A 21,009-nucleotide genomic window follows, 5' to 3' on the forward strand; every position below is an offset into this window, starting at 1 on the left:
AAAGACAGAATGCAATTTGCCGAAGGCGGTTGCATGTCCCGTCTTCTCTCTCCCCTGGCCTAGGGAGCTCGGGAGCGAGCAGCAGCATGGCCGGGTGCAAGGTACTAACATTCCTTTCGCGGCCGCATGGCCGGGCTTTTTTTTTTACATTGCACTTAATTCTCTTCCAGCCACATACATACCGGGCGCTCCGCTTTTGCTCCGGTGCTTCAGACAGAATGGCGAAACGGTAAAAAAATCTCCGCGACCACGCAAAGGTTCAGGGAACACGCGGAATTGATTGTTCCGCCCCTTCGCGATGTGTTTTTCCAGTTCGCAAACGCTGTTTGCGTGCTTGGGGAGAAATATTCAGCGAACATGCATTTTGAAAGTGCAAACAAACAAAAAATTCTGAAAAGCAGCGGATAGCGGAATATTTGGCAATTCTGCGTTCTCCGCGGAACTCGATATTACCCAAATTCCGCATATTTCGGGAGTGGAACAGAATTTACCGCCCAGGTCTACTTTTCTCCCTGGCATGGGAATAAGAGGTTTCAGTAAATCACGCATCTTTAAGATTTATTAAGCAACTAGCAGCCCGTCCCGACCTTGTCCGGGAGCTTTCAGGCTTCCCCCTACCCCCGCCTGCCCCGACATTGCCCAGCAGCCCGTGCCCCCACCTGCCGCCTGACCCGACCCTTGCCTGGCCTGAGTCAATGGATGTGTTAGTCCCCATCCCCCGCCTTCCCCGACATTGCCTTTTGTAACTCCCCGTCCCCCGCCTGGCCCGACACCGCCTGCTTACCTTAGCCGCCGCTCCTTAGTTGACAGCTCCTCACCGCTCTGCTCCTCACCGCCTGTCCACCGCCGCTCCTCCCCGTGCCATGTCTGCCTCTCTGCTGGTCGCACCGCCGCTGGCCTGTCCGCTGCTCCTCACGTGACCGCTCCTCCCCCGCGCCATGTCCGCCGCTCCTCTGACGCCGCTCCTCGACGTGAGCACGCATGCCACGGCCGGCGCTACTTTGGGGGGACTACTTTTTTTTTTAAATACATTTTTTAAATAAGGTTTATTTTTAAACTTTATATAGCCTATAACCATCTACACACCCTGACGATTTCTACGGTGTATCGGGTGTGTAGATTGGCGCAGTGGTTCCAGAGTTTACCCGCCTCAAAGCCTGAAAGTTTCTCCTTTATTATAGTAGTATAGATTTGATCTCCAAACATTTGCGCTAGAAAACATTTTATGTCGCACTGCACAGGAACATTAGCATTCTCGGCTTTTATTGTTTAATCAGTAATCCTGCTCCACATGCGTGTGTCTACAAGCTGACACCTTGTGACTAACAGAGGTAATAATAAATAATTTTAAATGTGCCTTGCTTTTTTTTTTTACTTTGAGGCAGGCGCTTGCCGAGTGGATGTGTGTGTGTGTGTGAGTGTGTGTGCGCGTGTGTGTGTGTGTGTGTGGGTGTGTGTGTGTGTGTGTGTGCGCGTGATTGCGCTGGTATATTACTAAAGCTGCAGGAGTGGACGGATGGCGGTTTTCACGCTGCCACCAACAGCCCGTCACTTGTTTATTTAAGCAGCAGACTGCATGGGGTCTAAGCTGCCTTACTTTCACTTTCGCTAGTGATGGGCTGCCTCCCCTGATGCGAGCGGGCAGCAGCTGAACTTAGAAATTGGGCCCCTTTTGTAAGCTCCGCTCTCCGCTGCTGGCTCGGTAATGAATTCTGCTGCTCGCTCCATTGTGAGTGACCAAATCCCAGCCGGTCTCACCTTGGCCCGGGCAGCGCCGTCACTTACAACATCCGTACTCACTGCAGTTGCAGGAGAGGTTCATTCGTGGCCCCAGAGCATTGGACCCCTGACTGTAAAGTTTAGCCCATCCCCGGCCCGAGCAAGCCTGATGCTGGCAGCCGGCCAACCCACAAAGAGGGAAGCCAGGTTGTGGGCATCACATGAAATGAAGCTTGCAGCTGCTCTCCAGCTGGCTGCCACTGAATAAATTTCAAGTAAGTTTTCACTGTGGTCACTTGTTTACTCCCGATGTCCCCTACCCTCCCCTCCCTCCCTTGGTCACTTGTTTACCCCCGAACACCCTCCCTCCCGTTATCCGTGGTCACTAGCTTACCCCCTTCCTCCCTCCCGTTATCCGTGGTCACTTGTTTACCCCCGCCCTCCATCCCATTATCCGTGGTCACTTGTTTACCTCCGCCCTCCCTCCCGTTTTCCGTGGTCACTTGCTTACAAGTAAACCCGTGGTCACTTGTTTACAGCTACCTCCTACATTTAAAAGCAGCCCACACATTACATTTTACAGCTACCTCCTACATTTGAAGGCTGCCCCTCACATTACATTTACAGCTACCTCCTACATTTAAACACCGCCCCTCACATTACATTTAAAGTCTGCCCCCTGACATAGCCTTCTTACTCGCTCTATGTCTAGAGCCTTCTCCCACAAAGCATGGATACAGTTCTCCTCTCATAACACTCTGGATCCTTTCACTCACTCTAGATTTACTTTTCCCCAGCTCATAGAGTCATCCCCTAACAATATCTGTAGGACCCATGTCATTGTATGTAGCACCCATGGGCACACCTATAAAATGACGCAGGCACGATCAAAGTTCAATAACTAAAAAAACAAACATTGGCATAGCTAATAGGTCTCACCTTTCGGACCTTATAAGTATTTAGTTATGCAGCAGGTCCCCAAGGCGAGACCTATTGTCTATGCCAATGCTTGTTTAATCAGCTCATAACTATTAAATGCCACTAAAAAAAAGGTGCAACAATGAAACTAATTTTCCATTTGTGTGCCACAAAATATCCAACTCCATGCCACAATATCCTGGGGATCTGAATATTTATCTAATGCAAGCATGAAGTGCATGAAGTGATTAATGAAATTAATGTTTCCCAAATTGTATAAATATTTTCACTGTAACAGTGACTGTTGTTGCCTACGGATGTATTTATATGAGGGTGATTTTAAAATAAATGTATAAATAACCCATATTAAAGGACCAACGGCTGAAGGGTGAGACACAGTGGTGTCCAGCAGCACAGAAAAGTGGCCTAAGGGGTTTTGGTAGTTGTGACATATTTTTTCTTAATAAAAGCATCTTACATTTTAAAAAAGAAATGTCCAAAGTAGAAAGCAAGGTCAGTTCTCTGGCAGGTGTTAGTGGCAGTACTATACTTATGTGTGAAAATAATTTATCAGGTACTTTTAGGTTGTGATGGTCCTCACAGTGCTGCCGCTTCAAACCAGAGTGTTGAATTGGAAAAATGTCCCAAGCGTGACACAAATTTGTGGTGTTGTGGAAATTACAATGCAAATGTAATTATTGCCCTTCTAAAGAGTAACTGAAGGAGTTGGTGAAGACTTAAGTATAGATCATATTTTAACCAAGATGATACGTAAATTCAAAGTATGTAAAAACCGAAGATCTAATACATTATTTGATGTCTGTTTCAATGTTTCTTTTTTGCTTAATTATATTGCATTTTGTTGGCTCTGAAGAAAGAAGCCCTGTCTTTGGATCAAGCGCACATGCCCCATTAGGACTGGGCCACAGTGCTCAGCCAAGGTTGAAGTGTGGCAGAGGCGGTGACAGGGCAAACCAGTGCCCTAACGTTAGTTCAAGGGGGAGCTCCAGGGCCCCCCCTGGCCTGGGAGCTCCTGACAGTGTACGGGGGAGAGGGCCCACTCCATGTACTTTGCAGAGGGCCCTCCTCAAGTTTCGTTACGCCACTGGTGCAAACCACCATCTGACAGCTGCCTTTAGTCCTCGGTGTCCCCCTTCCCAAGCTTCAGAGACATCCTATGTGTACCCCAGAGCATGCTGCTCCAAGGCACATCCAATAGTCATCACCTCTGCTCTCAAGGGACAAATGTAATCCAATGGAATATACTCTTAGGGTGTGTATATAAAGGTTAGGTTTATCCTTTGGAATAGCTATTCTCCTCAGGCCCTGGAAAATCATGCCATTTGCTTACGCTCCCTCCCACTAGATCCCCACACCGATATGCCTTCTTGGCATTCACGGATGGAAGCGACACATTCTTTTGCTCAGTACTCTGCCAGGCCCATTGTGCCAGGACTCCAGCCACAAGTTTCATCATAGGCCTTGTTGGACTGCCTGGAGAAACCAGACATAAGAATAGCAAACAAGATATGTAACTGCAGTCATCACATTACCTGCCTGCTCCTAGCTCCAATGGTACACTTAACAGGAACAGTGTGCGACATGGAGGCAGTGTCTCTGCCTCTCTCCAGGTCTACATATGAGTCTTAGTCACAGCCCTGCCAAGTTGGGATAATACAAATGCAAAATTCTGACATGACAGACAAGAGTTTATTTTTCTGTGGCTATGTTATTTTTGTTAAACTGTATTCCCTTTTTAGTTCCATAGATTTATTTTCCTGATGCCACATGAAATTCTACTGAACGTTCTTGTCTAGATAAGATATCTTGTTTTCATATCCAGTTAGTATCTGTGAACTATGGCGGAAATTCAATAAACCTAAATCCTCCATCTAATCAGCTGCCCATCAGATACAGTCACGGCAGAAGAGCGTGGGGCATCACCGAGTCGGAACACAGTCTTCTTTGGATACCACCTCCATATTTATTCCTCTTCAGGGCGCAGCTAGGACAAACCGTGTGCCTTCACCTGGTCCAATGTCTCCTTGTAAACATGCCTTCTCTGCTCCTGGGCTGCCCAGCTTACAGATGAAGACTTGCACTGCCCCCTGGCTCTGGGTGATGATGGAGACTGCTGTTCTTATCTTTATGCCCGCACCTCCGGTGACATCATGCTCCAGGGTGGACGTGGTCACCGCAGGCTCCCATCGTCCAGAGAGGCTGACTGTGATGGAGTTCAGCAGCTGTGCACCTGTGGCAGAACAGAACTGTGTTTTATCTCAGTGCAATGGAAAGCAGTTTCAAAGATTTGTTTAAAAACTATCTCAGATATACAGATGAACAGAGGTGCTTACCATTACTCTAAAGGAGAAAACAGAAATAAAATGCATTAGTAATTCTGAAAGCAAGGAGGAGTTTCCTATGCATGACAACCCCTTGCCAATGTGGCGGAACAGCATATTCGTCTTTATAAGCCAGATTTAAGAAAACGGTTTTCCAATAATGAATGTGGTACCATCAGTGGGAATGAAGAGCTTGCCAGTCTGCAGTTCATTTAGAAGTGAACAGTAAAGAGAAAGCACCAATGGTACAAGGGGACAGGAAACTATGACGCTTATTCATGACCATCAACAAAAGTGGGCAAGTGCAATCAATGAGTGCTGCTGCGGAATGTAGTACCAAAACAGAGGTAATATTGTAACTCATTTGATATCACTCCCTTCGTTAATCTGTGTAGGGATGCCACCTCCATTCAAAACTCCAACTTGATCCTAACATGCCTATACAATTGCTCTCTATATGTTGCTGCTCTGTGGCTTGAAGAGATCTGGCTCAGAGCATAAATGCCAACTTCCCAAAAAAAGGTGTCCTGACCCACCTCCATAGAACCCTAGCTTCAAAGGGACTCCTGCATCCACATTCTGTAGTACTTATCTCACCCCTGCAGTCTGGAAATTGTTCCGATCCAGCTTGTGAATTAGAGAGATAATCCTTTAGTTTTCATCTAAAATCAAGATCAATTGCATAGTCAGTGAAAATCCACACCAAAACATATACCTCCAATTGTTAATGGTATACCAATCTTGCAAAGTTGTAAAACTTAAGCGAGTACCAAATGGAACGCTCACAGGCCTCGCAGGTCAGGTTCACAGGAGCCCTTTCTCACAGGAAATGGTGTGAAATGGATAGCACGGAGGCTTGGTAAAGGGTCGGGAGGAATGCAGGATTAAGATGAGGAGAGTGGAAAATAAGAACGAAGAACATTTAAAAAAGGGTTGGAAGTATTTCTGCAGCTTGACTTTTGAAGCCCTTAAAAAAAAAAGGAGAGGACAACGTCCCGGGAATGTGAGAGCAGAACTTGGAAACACGGGGAAAGAAAGGCATACCAAATTAAACTGAGAGTTAAACATCTGAGGACAAAAAAGAGGGAATGATAGCACCAGAACATGCAAGCGTGTACCTGGACAGTTGGGAGGCCGGTCATAAATACCATCTACGTCTGTGAGAAACACCACTTGTTTTGGGGAGAACTCCTTAGACAAGACCTGTAACAAATCATAGAATTCAAGAGATCAGCTCAAAAAGCGATATTCTTTAATTTAAAAAGTCCTCGCACAAAACCCAACATAGCCTCTGTATCCTAGACTCTGGAATGATCTGATAGTACTCTGCCACTCTTCTGGTTGGGGAAGGGCAGGTGAGCAGGTTTACTATCAATTCACCATTTTTTCTCTGGTCACAGTGCAACGTGTTTTCGCTCCCCTCTATTCGTGAAAGGGAATTGGGGAGGGGTGGGGGGCTGGGGGAGGAGGGGGGATTTCATCCGAATCTGCTCCAGCAACAATATCTATTCAGGCAATGCTATGATACTTGGAACAAATACAAGTTTAATAAATAGGAAAATGGGGTTCGTTGTTTCTAGCCTCAAACCTGTAGCCTCTAGATAGCATCCAAACCAAACAAGAGCTTGAGCCATTGTAAATGACAATGCCTTTTAATTAGGTGTTTTTAAAACCTGCAAGCGGTGCGTAAACATGCACTTACTTATAGTAGTTGCTTATGAGAAGCAAAGCTGGCAGGAACTACACCTCTTTTACTGCCAGCCTTGCTTATCGTAAGCAAGGACTAGAAGTACAAAGTGCATTTCTGTGCACTGCTTGCAAGATTAAAAGACATCAATAAAAGGCATTGTCATGTGCAATACCAATAGCTCAAACTCTCGCAAATGCGAAACCTATTGCATTGCAAATGCTTTTTTCAACCAAATGGCTAAGCAGTTCAACAAACGGAGATAGTATTTCCCTCCTCATCCTTATCCTTATGTTTCTAGGGCCGTCTCCTGCATGCTATTCAACAGGGCTGTGTCCTTCCTGGAGCAACCATAAACTGATTTCCAGTGGTGTGAACAGTTTACAAGAAAATATACTTACTTAAAAGAAACAAATGGCTGCCTTTTAGGGAGCGGTCAGCTGCACCTTTCGGCTACAACCCTTTGTGTCATTTGTATTTTGTAAAGCTCTTTGTTCTTGTTCCATTTAAATTAAAGCGTGTGCGCGAAATTTAGTTTCTCAGCATGGGAAAAGGATTTTTTTTTTTTACAAAAAGCTGCATCTTGTAGCCAAGTAAAATAGTGTTTAAACATTAAAGAATGTTGAAATGTTAAGGTCTGAAACTAAAAAGCTTTTCAAACAGTCGTGTAAGACTGAAACTGCACACACAACAGAAAACAAGCAGTTGCAATGCAATAGGTCTCGCATTATAAAAGTTTGAGCTATTGGTCTTGTAAATGCGGGGAATGAGATTTTGATATCAATTTATGATCAATTTAATAACTTATCTCATTCATCTATTTTGGACCGATAGTATCTGTCATTGAGTAAAAGACAACCCCCGCATAGGTTAGACAAACCCCATTAACTGACGCCACTCAGAAGAACCACTTACAACTGATAAAGTTTAAAAGTTTTATATAAAAATCAAAGTTGGATGCAATTACAATCCGCTCAGGATAAACCTCAAAGTATACAAAAGAATACAAAATCAATTCCGATATCAGCAATTTAAAGCTTCGATGTGAAGTGGTTCCTTGGCGTCATCTACAGAAAGAGAAAAGTATCACGTTAAATCTGTCCCTACTCTATACTATGTGACATCCCTATTTCGCAAGTTCCTAACCTAAAAAGGTGTCAGCAGTTTGACTCCCAAAGAAGTTCAAACTCTCTTAGCCTCTAAAGGTAACTTAAGTTTAAGAAGCAGTACCCTCTCTGCCTACCCATCCGCTCTTCTTAAGGGTCCTCGGCCTACTGCTCTCTTGCGCTCTGATCTCTCTCAGCGCATCTGCTCAAGTCATCTATGCTTCGCCCTTCTCTCTTGAGCCATTCCCTTGCTGTTCCTAATCTCCAATTGCTATCTTATCCCCGGGGTGCTGTCCCTAAAATACACAATCACAGGGTGGGTGGAACGCCCCTTGACGCCCACCACGGACTTTCCCCGATGATGTCAGCTTCTAGCTTCGTCCATTGCTTCATCTCTTTCGCCGTCCGTTAAGTTGACCTTTCTTCTTTAGATGTCATCTTCATCTTCTTATTGGTGACTTCATTCAAATTTATAATTGACATTTCAGAGCACAAGTCAACATCGTCAACAGAACTTTAAACTACGACTGTGATGTTGACCCTTCTAGGTCCTGTGAATGGACTTCTCAAAACAAGTTTCAAATTCTTAGCGCTTCTCATCACGTTCAGGCCATAAACCTTGTCCAGCGTTGTCACCTTAAATCTAACAAGTGCTAGACTTCTTGGCTCTCACGTCCACATCAAGCTATTTACGACTCCTGCAAGTCCACTAAATTATATACATTGGACTGTGCTCCTGCTAACCCTCGGCCAGTCCGGTTAGAATCACAAATGACCTAAACCTTTCTAACATTCTCACAAAAAGCCTTCTACACAGTACAACCTTTAACACACATTTATATATTCGTATTTAGCAATCCCTTCACATAGAAGTGAATACATTATACATTGAATATAAACTACGTAAAGCATAACTTTATATTCTCATTCTCTATATCGTTTTACACATTTCTTCACGTTTCATTTCTCGCTGCTTCTCCGTTTAAAGGTTACACACGTACATGAATTCGACCTTGCACGTTCTACGTTTCGTATGCATTTCTACATCATCTCTACATCAGCCTACTACATATACGGCCTTCTAAATCTAATACAGGTTCTAAAGTGAATACAGTTACATTTCCTATATTACTTTGGATTATATCGGTTATCTATGTACTATAAGTGTCAATTTCACATTACGATATACGTTTCATTCCTACGTTATTCAATGTGCTTGTAAATACGCCCTATACATAATTTTCATTCAAATTTGCGCTCTCTCAGTCCCCCCTTTGATGACTTCTAGGAGTCATCACTAAATGCAATTTGAATAATATCTCTAAACAGGACTAGTTACAATATTCCCTCTTTTCATCGTCTCGAGAGCTCTTAAGCTTTTATACTGTTGATCTTGTAAAGCAGCTAATCTCCTTTCTTGCTCTCTCATTGTTCGTTGTAACCGGTTCGATCTATACCATTTATACAATTTTACTAAACCTAACAATGTGATTATACAAATTAATACTATCAATACAGGCTTTATTATGTACCATACTATATTTTTCCCAAGGTTGGCAAACCAACTCCCAACCTTTCCTACTCCATGACCAACTTTTTCCCAAACATTTATTTTTGATAAATCTTCGATCTCTTGATGAATCTGTGTAATGTTCCGTATGACTTTCTCAAGTGGTTTTGAATTATCAGGAATATAAGTACAACATTCCTGGACCTTCAAAGCCTTACAAACTCCGCCTTCTTTTGCTAGCAGTACATCTAAAGCAAGTCGGTTCTGAAGAACCATTGCTCTAATCGACTGCATCTCGCCTTCTACCAACATTAATGACCTTGCCGTACTTGCAGACAATCTATCTACAACTGTAGCCAGTCTCCTGATCTTAACATCGTTAAGTATTAAACCTAACATAGGAAACATCGCTCCAAATACATCTCCTACTACTTCTGCATCTCCTACTTCCCTTTTCGCTCTCCTCGAAGCCTTTCCTTCTATTATCGCTACATCCTTTGCATGATATATTTTGGGGAAGACAATTGCCAAGTAACACGAACCATACCAATTGTCAGGTAGTTTTACATAGGCATTTCTTCCACATACAAAATACACATTCGGAATAACTTGCATTCCTTTCATAAAATCTTTCGTATAGTACTCCAATCTAAAAGCATGTTCGCAACTTACTTCACCTACAAATACACTCTCGTAATACATTTTGCTTCGAGTTAAACATAACTTTCCTTTCTGCGTCCTATCCAATGCTATTGGACCATTGCTACCCTTCTTTTTATGTGCTTTCTCTTCTTCGGTCCAATCCGTTTTCCATTGTCCTGACATTTTCAGAATCTTCTGCCTTCTGTATCTATCGTCTACTTGTCCTATGAACTTTTTCTCAACCTCTGATACTTTGCAAGTTAGATTATTTCTGCGTGCGTATGATGTATCTAATGTATCCCAAGGAAGAAAGAATTTGGCTAATCTATCCTCCTTTTTGTAATAGTCCCACTTATTCATTTGCTTATAATTCGGAACTTCAGGCAGTACCGAATCATAATTTGAAAAGTAGTACTCAAATCCTTCCCTACCATAAAATATACTGAGCAGTAAACTACATGTTATCCCATAAGTCAATGGGAGATGATGATATCTAATGCCTTCGTCTACAGAAGCCGGCAACTGCATACAAACATAGCAATCTTTGGCCTCCATGGCATCGATATACTCATATAACAGTTTAGCATATGCGTTTGACCTAAAGTTTCCCTGTGACTCGTCTACATGTAATCTACGAGCTTCATCTGCCAATAACGCCTTTTCACGTATAACATTGCTCTCCTCCTTTTTCCCAACAAGAGCAGGTCTCAAAGTCGTTATAGGCTGTACATTTGCTATTTCTATATCGCTTTCATGTCCTATTATGTATGATATTGTCACTACTGTAATTATGAGAAAAATTACTACTGCTATTAGTGTACCTATTATACATCTAGCTTTTCGGTTTGGGTTGCCGTTCTCCATGTTATCAAAACAGCGTAGCTCCTTCTTTTGCGAAAAAGTTTTCCTTTAGCAGTCTTTGTTTGCTTTATTTGCTTTCTCAGTCTTTAAAGTGCTTTTTATCAACAAAGTCTCTTTTTTCGCAACAATGTCTTTTCTCTTTTAACAACAGACAACCCTAACCCTTCTCCGTCCACTAAATGTAATCCCTAATTTTATTCTTCTTTCCACTCGGTGCTAGGTTATCTTCTTCTTTATAGCTTATATACAAAAGTCTCTTATGCATCAACAATTATTCTCGCACCTGCAGCTTTCACAACAATTTCCAATAATTCAAAGCGAATAACTTTTTCTTCTTCTTCTGGCATTTGCTGACCAAACGTCGGAAATTGTAATCTATTTAGCACTAGATCTTGAATTTGACTCAAATATGGGGGTATGGGAAGTGTGAAAGTCAGTAATCCCTCAGTCTCGAGTCCAGGCGTCAACATCCATATCTCCACTGCCACAAATGGATCGTGATCGATTACTTTCACTTTCTTCACTCTCCCAGATTTCTGTCCCCAAGACATCTGCTAGATAAGTCCACTCTGGGGTGGCGTACCTTCTGCAGGGCACCCGTACCCTTCTCGATCTTCTTGGACTTTCAGTTCCTGAGTCTGTAGTTTCTTCTTCCTGATCCGATTCTTCAGCGATCGGGACAAGAGCTCTTTCTTGATCTGCTTTTAAGCCTGGCCTTCTCCTTCTCTCCGGCCAACTAGCTTTGTCACTCCTTGTCCTCCCGCTCCTTGTTCTTGGACTTGTCTCTTGATCACTCTCTGCTTGTTCAGTATCTGATTCAATCTCCCAATTACTTTCTTCTCCTGAGGCGACTTCGGTCTCACTGATGTCCCGACCTTCGTCGACCTGTTCCGTCTCAATCTCAACCTCTTCGCTCACCTCCACAGCTTGGCTTTCCTCCTCTATGGCTTCTCCGCTTTCCGCTGGATTCTCATCCGAGAGAGGAGCTGTCTCTTCTAGAGGTGTTGGCACTCTTCGGGTGTGTGAGGCATGTATCCAGTTTGGCAGACCTCCACACTTTACTGCAGTATTCGTCACAAGTATAACTTGAAACGGTCCTCCAGCGCACGTCTAAGCAGTTCTTCCTGACATGCTTCTTCACCAGGACCCAGTCCCCCGGACTCAGGTCGTGGCACAAATCTTGTGCTGATGGAACCTCTGCAGCCTGGACCTGGAGGGACACAGAATTAACGGCATCAGATAGTCCCTTACAGTAGTCCAAGATCAAATCGTCTGTGATGTTCACTAGAGCTGCAGTCGGAACCGATGGCAATCTCATAGCTCTCCCCATTAGCACTTCATGAGGAGAGAGACCTGTTTTCCTATCCGGTGTGCTACGTATGCTCATAAGAACCACTGGAAGTGCTGTTGCTGAACAAACTTTGGCAAGTCTAAACTTTATCGTGCTGTTGATTTGCTCTACAATCCCTGAAGCTTCTGGTCGATAGCTGCAGTGTAGTTTCTGATCGATACTCAAAGCTGAACATAGCATCTTCACTACTTCGCTGTTAAAATGAGTTCCCCTGTCCGATTCCAAAGAGGATGGCACCCCAAACCTCGGTATTAACTCTCTAAGTAACAGTTTTGCTACTGTAAGTGTATCGCACCTACGTGTAGGGTAAGCTTCAACCCATCTAGAAAATATGCAAACAATCACTAAAACGTATCTGAGTCTGTTGCATTTAGGCATTTCTATAAAATCAAGCTGCATCCTATTGAAAGGCCCCCCAGACCTCCCAATGTGACTCAATGTAACTGGTGTTCTCTTTCCCACATTTAGTTGCTGACAGATCGTACATCTCTGACACACTGCTTCTGCCGCTACTCTAAATTTGGGATTAAACCACGTTTGTCTGAATACTCTCACCATAGCATCTCTACCTATGTGTGCTGATCCATGCAATTTCCTTGCCATTGGACTAACAAGTTCATTTGGTAAAACTGCTCTCCCATCAGCGGAGATCCAGAAATTCATCTCGCTTCTAGAACAACCCGCTGTTTCCCAACTCTTTTTCTCATCATCTGGTGCATTTTCCTGAACACTTCTTAATTCATCCCACGTATCTACAGTATCTAACAACAGTGTCAATTCAGTTCTTTCCTGGATTCCCCCCACTTTTACATCAGTGTGAGAATATCCCTGTTCTGCGCAGTAACGCGCTACTTCATCCGCATAGCGGTTACCTAGTGATACAAAGTCAACATTCTTTGTATGCGCTGCACATTTGACCACTGCTATAGCTGTTGGACCTTGCAATGCTTCTAACAAAAGTCTCACGAATTCTCCATTCCTAATGGGAGAACCCGAGGAGGTCATGTAACCTCTTTGAGACCATAACTGCCCGTAATCGTGAACTACCCCGAAACCATACTGGCTATCGGTGTATATGGTGACTCGAAGTTTGTCGCCCGCTAAGCAAGCACGAGTCAAAGCAACAATTTCAGCTACCTGAGCGGAGTGTACTCCTTCCAGGCAAGCGGCTTCTATTACCCTCGTAATTGTGCAAACTGCATAAGCTGCTCTCAGCTGACCGACATTGTCTCTTACACATGAACCATCAACAAAGAAAATTTCATCTGGGTCAGTCAATGGTTCATCCACAATATCGGGTCTCGGTTTGGTGCATAGTTCAGTCACATCAAGGCAGTCATGATCTGTACAATTTTCATCATCCACCTCATTCGGAAGTGGCATCAAAGTTGCAGGATTCAAGACGGAGCATCTTTTTAGGGTCACATTCTCGGCAGCCAGTATGACTTGCTCGTAGCGTGTGAGCCTGCTATTTGTCAGATGCTGAGTCTTAGTCCTGGTCATTAACAATTCTACAGAATGTGGCACGTACACCACTAACTGATGTCCCATAACTACGCTTTCAGAACGTTCAATGCTGACACCCGTTGCGGCTACGGATTTGAGACATCCGGGCAACGCTGCGGCTACTGGATCTAATGTAGCCGAGAAATACGCCACTGGTCTACGCGCATCTCCGTGGATCTGAGCTAAAACTGCTAAAGCGCATCCCTCTCTTTCGCAGCAGTAAAGCAAAAATGGTTTTGTGTAATCAGGCATTCCTAAAGCCGGGGCACGACATAAGTCCTCCCTCAGCTGCAAAAACGCCATCAAACAATCTTTGTCCCATGGTACCGGATCACTTACTCCTTTGTGCGTCAGTTGTAATAACGGTTTTGCCTTCAGCGAAAAGTTGGCTATCCACTGCCGACAATAACCGACCATGCCTAGAAACATCCTGACTTCTCTTAGTGTTGTAGGCGCGTTCATTTTCATAATCGCCTCTATTCTGTCTGGAGACACCTTCCGCTTTCCCTTTTCAATCCTATGGCCCAAGTATTGCACCTCAGTCATACAATACTGCAATTTACTTGGAGACACCTTGTGTCCATTCTCGGCCAAGTGATTTAACAAGGTTATGGTGTCTTCTCTGCAAGCTTCCTCTGTTTCTGACGCAACTAGGAGGTCGTCTATGTACTGGACTAGAACCGAATTCTTGGGCAGTACTAGACTTTCAAGATTTCGTTTTAATAACTGGTTAAAGATCGATGGGCTTTCTGTATACCCCTGAGGGATACGACACCATGTTAAGACGCGATCTTCCAGCTTAAAAGCGAAAAGATACTGGCTCTCTTCATCTAAAGGTATCGAAAAGAAAGCCTGGCATAAATCTATCACTGTAAACCATTCAGCTTGGAACGGTATCTGAAATAATATCACTGATGGATTCGGTACCACTGGACAACATGAGACAACAATATTATTAATCTTCCGAAGATCCTGCACTATTCTGTATTTTCCACTAGGCTTCTGCAAACCCATAATCGGGGAGTTACATGGACTTCCCACGATCTCCTTCAGTATTCCCTGTTTAATCATGTATTCGATCACGGGCTTTATTCCTGCAATCGTCTCTGGAGTCAACTTGTATTGTGGGGTTCTTGGATACTCAGCATTGGGTCTTACCAAGATTTTTACTGGTTCTACTCCTTTTATCAGTCCTATTTCTTCTCCAGTAAAATCCCACACCTCAGCTGACACTTTCTCCCTCAAATCCTGTGGAAGCTCTTCCACTGTTAAGGTAGGATATAGTTCCACGCACTCTTGTGAGTTTACAACTTTAAAATCGGCATCCTCATCATTGGTCTGCACTTCTACTCCTTCAGGTGTACAATGTATTGTGCAATTCAGTTTACACAATAGATCTCTTCCTAGCAAACACACAGGGCTAGAATCACAGATCACAAACTGATGTTCGTCACTGTAATTCCCTATCTTTACTGACACTGGTTCGGTCAAAGGATTTGTCATCCTCTTGTTTGCGACTCCTACCACCTGAATCGTCTCTCCCGAGATTGGCAAACCTGGGACTACCGCTGATCTCAACGTAGATCGAGTAGCACCCGTATCTACCAAAAAGGTTGTAGGACATCCAGCTACTTCAGCCTCTACGTATGGTCCTCTCTGATCTACTTCCAGGGCTGCTCCTAGAGTACAGTCTTCCTCCCTGTTTACTCGTTGCCCTGTAAGAGGATCAACGTAATAGCATTCCTCTCCTCCTACAAACAATGGCATTTGTCTATAGGTTTTCCCTCCATTTGCAATGCGAGGCGGTTGAGGAAACGGGGCTCGAGGAGTCTGAGTCCCCCCTTTGATAAACTTTCCCTTCGGGGCTGCGGCTCCCTTAACCACGTTATTCTGTACCTCTTCCTCCTCTTGTTCTAATTCTCCTATCTCAACATTGTAAGGACACTCGCGTCTCCAATGTCCCACTTCGTTACACTGATGACACCTCGTTGTCTTTTTCAGTGTCGCGATATCCATTCTCGGTCTCGGTCTTTCTTCCTCATCTCTGCTCTGATTATTCTGTTTCTTTGCTTGCGTTCCTGTTCCCTGTTGCCGCTGTCCACCCTTTCCAGCTGCTTGCATTTGTACCAGCATAAATTTTTCCTTGAGTTTCTTCGCTTTCGAATCTATCTCATCGCTACAGTACCTTGCATACCTCAGGATTTCGTCTAAAGGTTTGTTCTGCCAACAGATTAGATGCTGTTGTATCATCAGGCTTATGTCTGGTCTTAGTCCGAGAACAAACTTTGACACAAACTGTCCTATGTCCTTAGGATCCATTACGTCTAACCCACTGTACTGCTTAAATGCTTTCAGCAACCGCTCATAAAACTCATGAACCGTCTCTTTAGGCTCCTGAGTTGTTCGATCTATCTTAACCCAGTCTATATCTTGTACTGGCACTTTCTCCTTTAGCCATGTTATTACTCTTTCGTATTTCTCCATGACTCTGTCTGATGGACCATTTGTCCGGTTATCTCTCGGAGGCTCACAGGTAGGCCATTCAACATTAAGTTTGCATGCCGTCCACAAATCTCCGGGTACTACGATATCGAACAATGTGTTCAAATCGATCCACAGCACCTTAGAGATCTTTACGAACCTCTCTACCTGCTTGTACCACTCAACGGGATTTTCTCTTAACTTGGGGAAAGAATTGGTAAATGCCGCCAAATCCCCCCTACTCCAGGGTACGTGAACGTAATTTCCGTTCGCGATTTCTCGCAAAGGGAAAGCTTCCATTCTCATAAGGTCTGTATCCTGGGATTTCGCAATTGTACTTCTTCTGACCGATCCCCTCTTAGACCACTTTTCCTCCCATCTATCCAGATCTCTCCATATCCTAATACACATGACTAGTTCCCTGATGTGTACTCTTAGTCCTATCGTTCTACGTTCATCCAGATCTAGATCTGTGCAATTTAGCCTATGATTGGGCTGCAAGGCTTTGGTTCGTGACAGGTCTATCATATATCTATTTGCCAAATTAGATAAATTTTCATGAGCTGACCTCGCTCTCCGAGTAACATCCTTGGCTAAGAACAATATTTCATCTGGTGCGTACAATTCTAACCTCTCTATTTTCACTGTGCCGTCTATTATTTCATCTAAGTCTGATTTTAGGCTCATTACATCAATCCGTCTGGCTTTTATTTCGGCTCTCAGTATGTCAGTCCTAGGTGGTTCGCTCATACCTCTCTCACCTCCACTATGCGCCCTACGCCTGAACACAGGTGAGTTATGAGGAGTTTTCCTTCCATCTCTTTGTTCCCACCTCTCTAGATCCCAAGCCTTTCCATCTTCCCGTGGGGTGTGGTGGAACATTACTCCATCCCCCATCCCTACACTTCGTCTTTTCGGCTCGGTTTCTCCAGATACGAGATAGGATCCACCGTTCTGTTCAAAATCACTGTAACTCGCTTGCTGTCTGGTGTCGCTCAATAAAATGAAAGGTCCTCGCCGGTCTTCCATGTTCCCGTGATCTCGTTCTTGATCACCAGAAGTATGGCGAGACGTTTCGCGACTCCCTATATTCTCATGACTTCGCTCGCGCTCACCGGATGCATGGCGAGACCCTTCACGACTCTCCATGTTCCCGTGATTCCAATGTTGCACTGTTTCACCCGGGGTATGGTGAGTGCATCTGAAAGTATTACGGTACTCCTGCGTCCTTCGTTCCCCTTCACTAAAGGTGACGCGAGGCACTTCGCCACACCCTGTACTCCTGTCTCCGCACATTTGCCTATTGTCACTGATAGTAGGACAATTATTTCCTCTGCTTTCCTGACTCCCTCTCTCCCACTCCGGGCTGCTTTCGCCAGCTCCACAATGAGAGAGGGTCCGGTTATCCTGATCTCTCCACTCTGCTCCTGTTTCTAAACTTTTATTCCGAGCCTCTTCGGCAGTATCCCATTCTTTCAGGTATTCCCTTAATTCCTTATGGGTTTTTGGTTTTGGTCCCCTTAAGTCCATTGGCCCTCTTTGACCCCCTTGTTCTACCCAGGGACCTGTTGCTGCATCTAATGGAGTACTCCGACTCCTCGGTGCTAATATCTGTCTTTGAGGATTCATCATGGTATCCCTATTCTCCATCTCTGCCCTTACCCTATCCCATCGTGCCTGTTCCTCCTGCTGGACCCCTTCTGGGTTGTAGATTGACACAATAGGGCCTATGGTAACCGGTACTTGTAGAGCATCCGGCATTTGATAAGACCTTGCATGTTGCGTTTCTGGCATTTTCTGGACCACGAATCTTCCCACTGCTCTCTGTTCGGAACTAGATTGAGGTACTTCCTCCTCTTTCTTGGCATCCCAATCCGTTACTGGGATCGATTTATATTCCCCCCATCTAGCTCCGTCCTCTTGTGGTAATATGGGACTTGCGGCCCCTCCGCTGTATGGAGGTGGTCTATCTGTTAATAGCCTCTCTATCAGATCCTCTTCTGTCTCGCTTTCCTCATCTTCCTCTAGAGGTTTCTTTTCTCCCGTGGCTTCTATCATTGTGAACAGTTTGTCCGCTTCTATCTTTTGCACTCTCCATTTCTTAGCTTCCTCATCCCATTTGGCATCCTGTACTGCCTTTACTGATCGTCTCACTCTTTCTTGGCGCCTCTTTACGCTCTTTTCGTGTGCTGTTCTAAACCATACACTAAGTGCTTCGAACTGTGTTGGCCTCGGTAGAGGTCTTGTTGCAAGCATTACCGCTTTTAGTTCGTTCAACACATCTAGCTTAAACGTTCCGAATCTCGGAAACGTCAGTTCCTTACTCCCTTCGGTCAGCTTATTCCACTCGGAAATCCATAATATTGAGTGCAAGCCTACATTCACTGCCATATAATAAGCTGGTGTGCCTTCTGGTGGAGCTTCCTCTCCGGCATATAAGTTTCTTCTATTTCTCCTAAAGAGTGCTCTTAAACTCTTAAAACACTTCATTTTCGATAATTTACAATTTTCCTCTTACTCTTCCTTGTTTACGTCCCGAGGACAACCACCAACCAATCCCTACGCGGCTCTTGCTAATCGGCCTATCTCAGTGCGACTCTTCGCTGACGTCTGACAAACTAACCAATCTCAGCGCGGTTCTATGCTGACGTCACTCGTTCCCTTTTGCAGCAATTCTCCTTCTTTCTCGATTTGTCTCACGATTTCGTATGCGTTTTCATTCATACACTGAAAAATGACTACTTCTGTCCAAGCGATCACCTTTCTCTGACTGTACGGCCACAGTCTAACTGTAATTGTCACCTCAACTGACGAAACGTCTTCCCTCTTACGGTCAGACGATCGCTTCAACTGATAGGTTACTTACACACAGTAAACGTACGACCAGCGTCCGCTACTCATTCACTCACTCATACGCTCCCCCTATCATCGGTCTGTCGGGAAATCAATGGTACCTCATGACCCCCTTCCAATGGTAGACAAATTACTCTGGGTGTTCGATACACCCGAACCACTTAAGTCCTTCTCTGGAGCTTAAGATTTCATCCGGTTGCGCGCGCTCACAACCTTCCCTCAATCACACTACAGGCATTCAACTCCGCTTGACATTACAACACAGGAACAACATAAAACACCGCAATCTTACAACGCATGACCCTTATACTCACTCTCGACCGACTCTGCTGCTTTTCTCTCGTCGCACCGTCAGCACTGTCTTCGGCTGAAATTCTATGGCAGGACCGGAGGCTCAGATTATGCTTTTCTTTCTTCGCATTTATTACAACCTTGAAAAACACAGCAGCCTTAGAAAAGCTCATAATGCAGAAAAAATGCTTAAAACCAACAATAAAGCATTTTAGCCATATAACTCAAGAAAAAAATGTCTCTGGGACTACAACTCCCATCATAACAATATAACAGTCCAAACGGAGTCCTTCCTCTATGTCCACACTCCATAGATAGGCAGTCCCTTCTCCATGTTCCTCCTCTTTCTTCGCTGCTTCCGCAGCCAGTTAAGTGTTTTTTTCTCTCTCCCGCTCTCAGAATGTGATTGTTGGGTATTTACACTACTTTGTGCACTGTTTTGCTTAACGTTTATTGGGGCTATGGGTCTCTGGTGATTTCTTCGTTTCAGAGCCCCATTTGAGTCGCGGAAGCGCCGTTTCGCTTCCTTCGCGACTGTGCCCGGTGTGTTGTTGCGGTGCGCAGTCACCCGCTAGGGGGCGCGGCCGCGTCTCGTTGGTCTCCGGCGCGAGTTCTCCTCACAGAGGAGCCGCGCTGAGGAGACCAACCGCCGCGGAGCCGAGCCCTCGAGCCTGTCTCACCAAACGCCCGTTTATCGGGTCTGTATTGTTTTGCCCCATATTTGAACGCCCCAGCAGGGGTCTGTATTGCGGTGTTCTGCCGCGTTGACGCCGACCTGGCAGATTTCAGCACTCGTGTTGTGTGGTGTGGCAGCGCGCAGTGAGACAGCCGACCTGGTCCCCCTGGGGTGGGTCTGCGCGCTGGGGGTTGTGAGTGTGCCCTAATTTTGCCAGTCCCTGGCATCCAAAACTGCTGCAGTCCTCCGGTCTGCCCTAATTCTAAATAATACCCAGACTATTGGGTAGAGTGTCAATCCCTTAAGCTACCTTTGGGCAGCATGGAGGACGATTATTATGAGGGTGACTCCCACTCATATTTACAAGATGAGGAGTTTTACCAAGCTGTAGACAGCTCTATCTACCGCTGTGTCACGGAAGTGGTGACCCCTATGGAGGAGCGTCTTTCGGCGCGCATAGTGGAGGAGTGCGCCAAACTAGCTCAGGCGCAGTCAGGAATCCCTTATAACCTCCCAGGTCCGTCAGGTGAGGGCCCCTCTGCTCCTAAGAAGCCCTGCAAGGGGGGGTTGTCGGAGGGTGCTCAGGGGGTGGACAAAGGTGCCTTTGAGCGTCTGCGTGACGCTTTTTTAGCTAAGGCGACAGAGTCCCCGCCTGACCAGCCTGCGGCCCCCGCCTCGGTGGTAGCTACTGAGACTGCCCCTTCGTCCCCGGGGGACTCCCCGAATTCGGACGGTGAAGAGGAATCAGTGCGTTCCTGGCGACCTTCGAGCTCGGCCACTGAGTTGCCGCGGGACAGCTCAGGTATGCTGGATCCGGATGAAATAATGCATCCGCGCTCCGCAGCCTGGGCCCCGGGTGACAAGGTGGCAAAGTTCGTGGCTAGTCGGTTGCGTAAACCTCTGGAGCAGGAGGCCAGGGGATGCCTCCGTGGGGAATGCCCTAGGCCCACCTTGGAGGGAAAAGTTGCCATGACTCCGGATTTAGATGCAAAGATGGCAACGTTTCTAGCTAAGTTTATGAAGGACCCACGTAAGGGCATTGACAGATCCTGGCGATCGTGTCAGG

At 45.3% G+C, this 21,009-nt stretch overlaps 1 protein-coding gene across 1 annotated transcript in view; it reads right to left on the bottom strand.

Annotated features, from left to right (window-relative positions):
• Positions 1-4,329: 4,329 nt before the first annotated feature.
• The window catches only part of LOC147712476 (uncharacterized), a 205,367-nt gene continuing 188,687 nt past the window's right edge, over positions 4,330-21,009 (bottom strand). Inside the window, exons 5-6 of the mRNA XM_086923164.1 lie at positions 6,098-6,182; positions 4,330-4,888 (exon numbers count right to left, since the gene is read on the bottom strand). Of these exons, the coding sequence (XP_086779290.1) occupies positions 4,632-4,888; positions 6,098-6,182 (342 nt within the window). The 3' untranslated portion in view covers positions 4,330-4,631. The remainder of the gene's footprint in view (positions 4,889-6,097; positions 6,183-21,009) is intronic.

Source organism: Lissotriton vulgaris, chromosome 5 (assembly GCF_964263255.1).
Source record: "Lissotriton vulgaris chromosome 5, aLisVul1.2, whole genome shotgun sequence".
Classification (NCBI taxonomy): Eukaryota; Metazoa; Chordata; class Amphibia; order Caudata; family Salamandridae; genus Lissotriton; species Lissotriton vulgaris.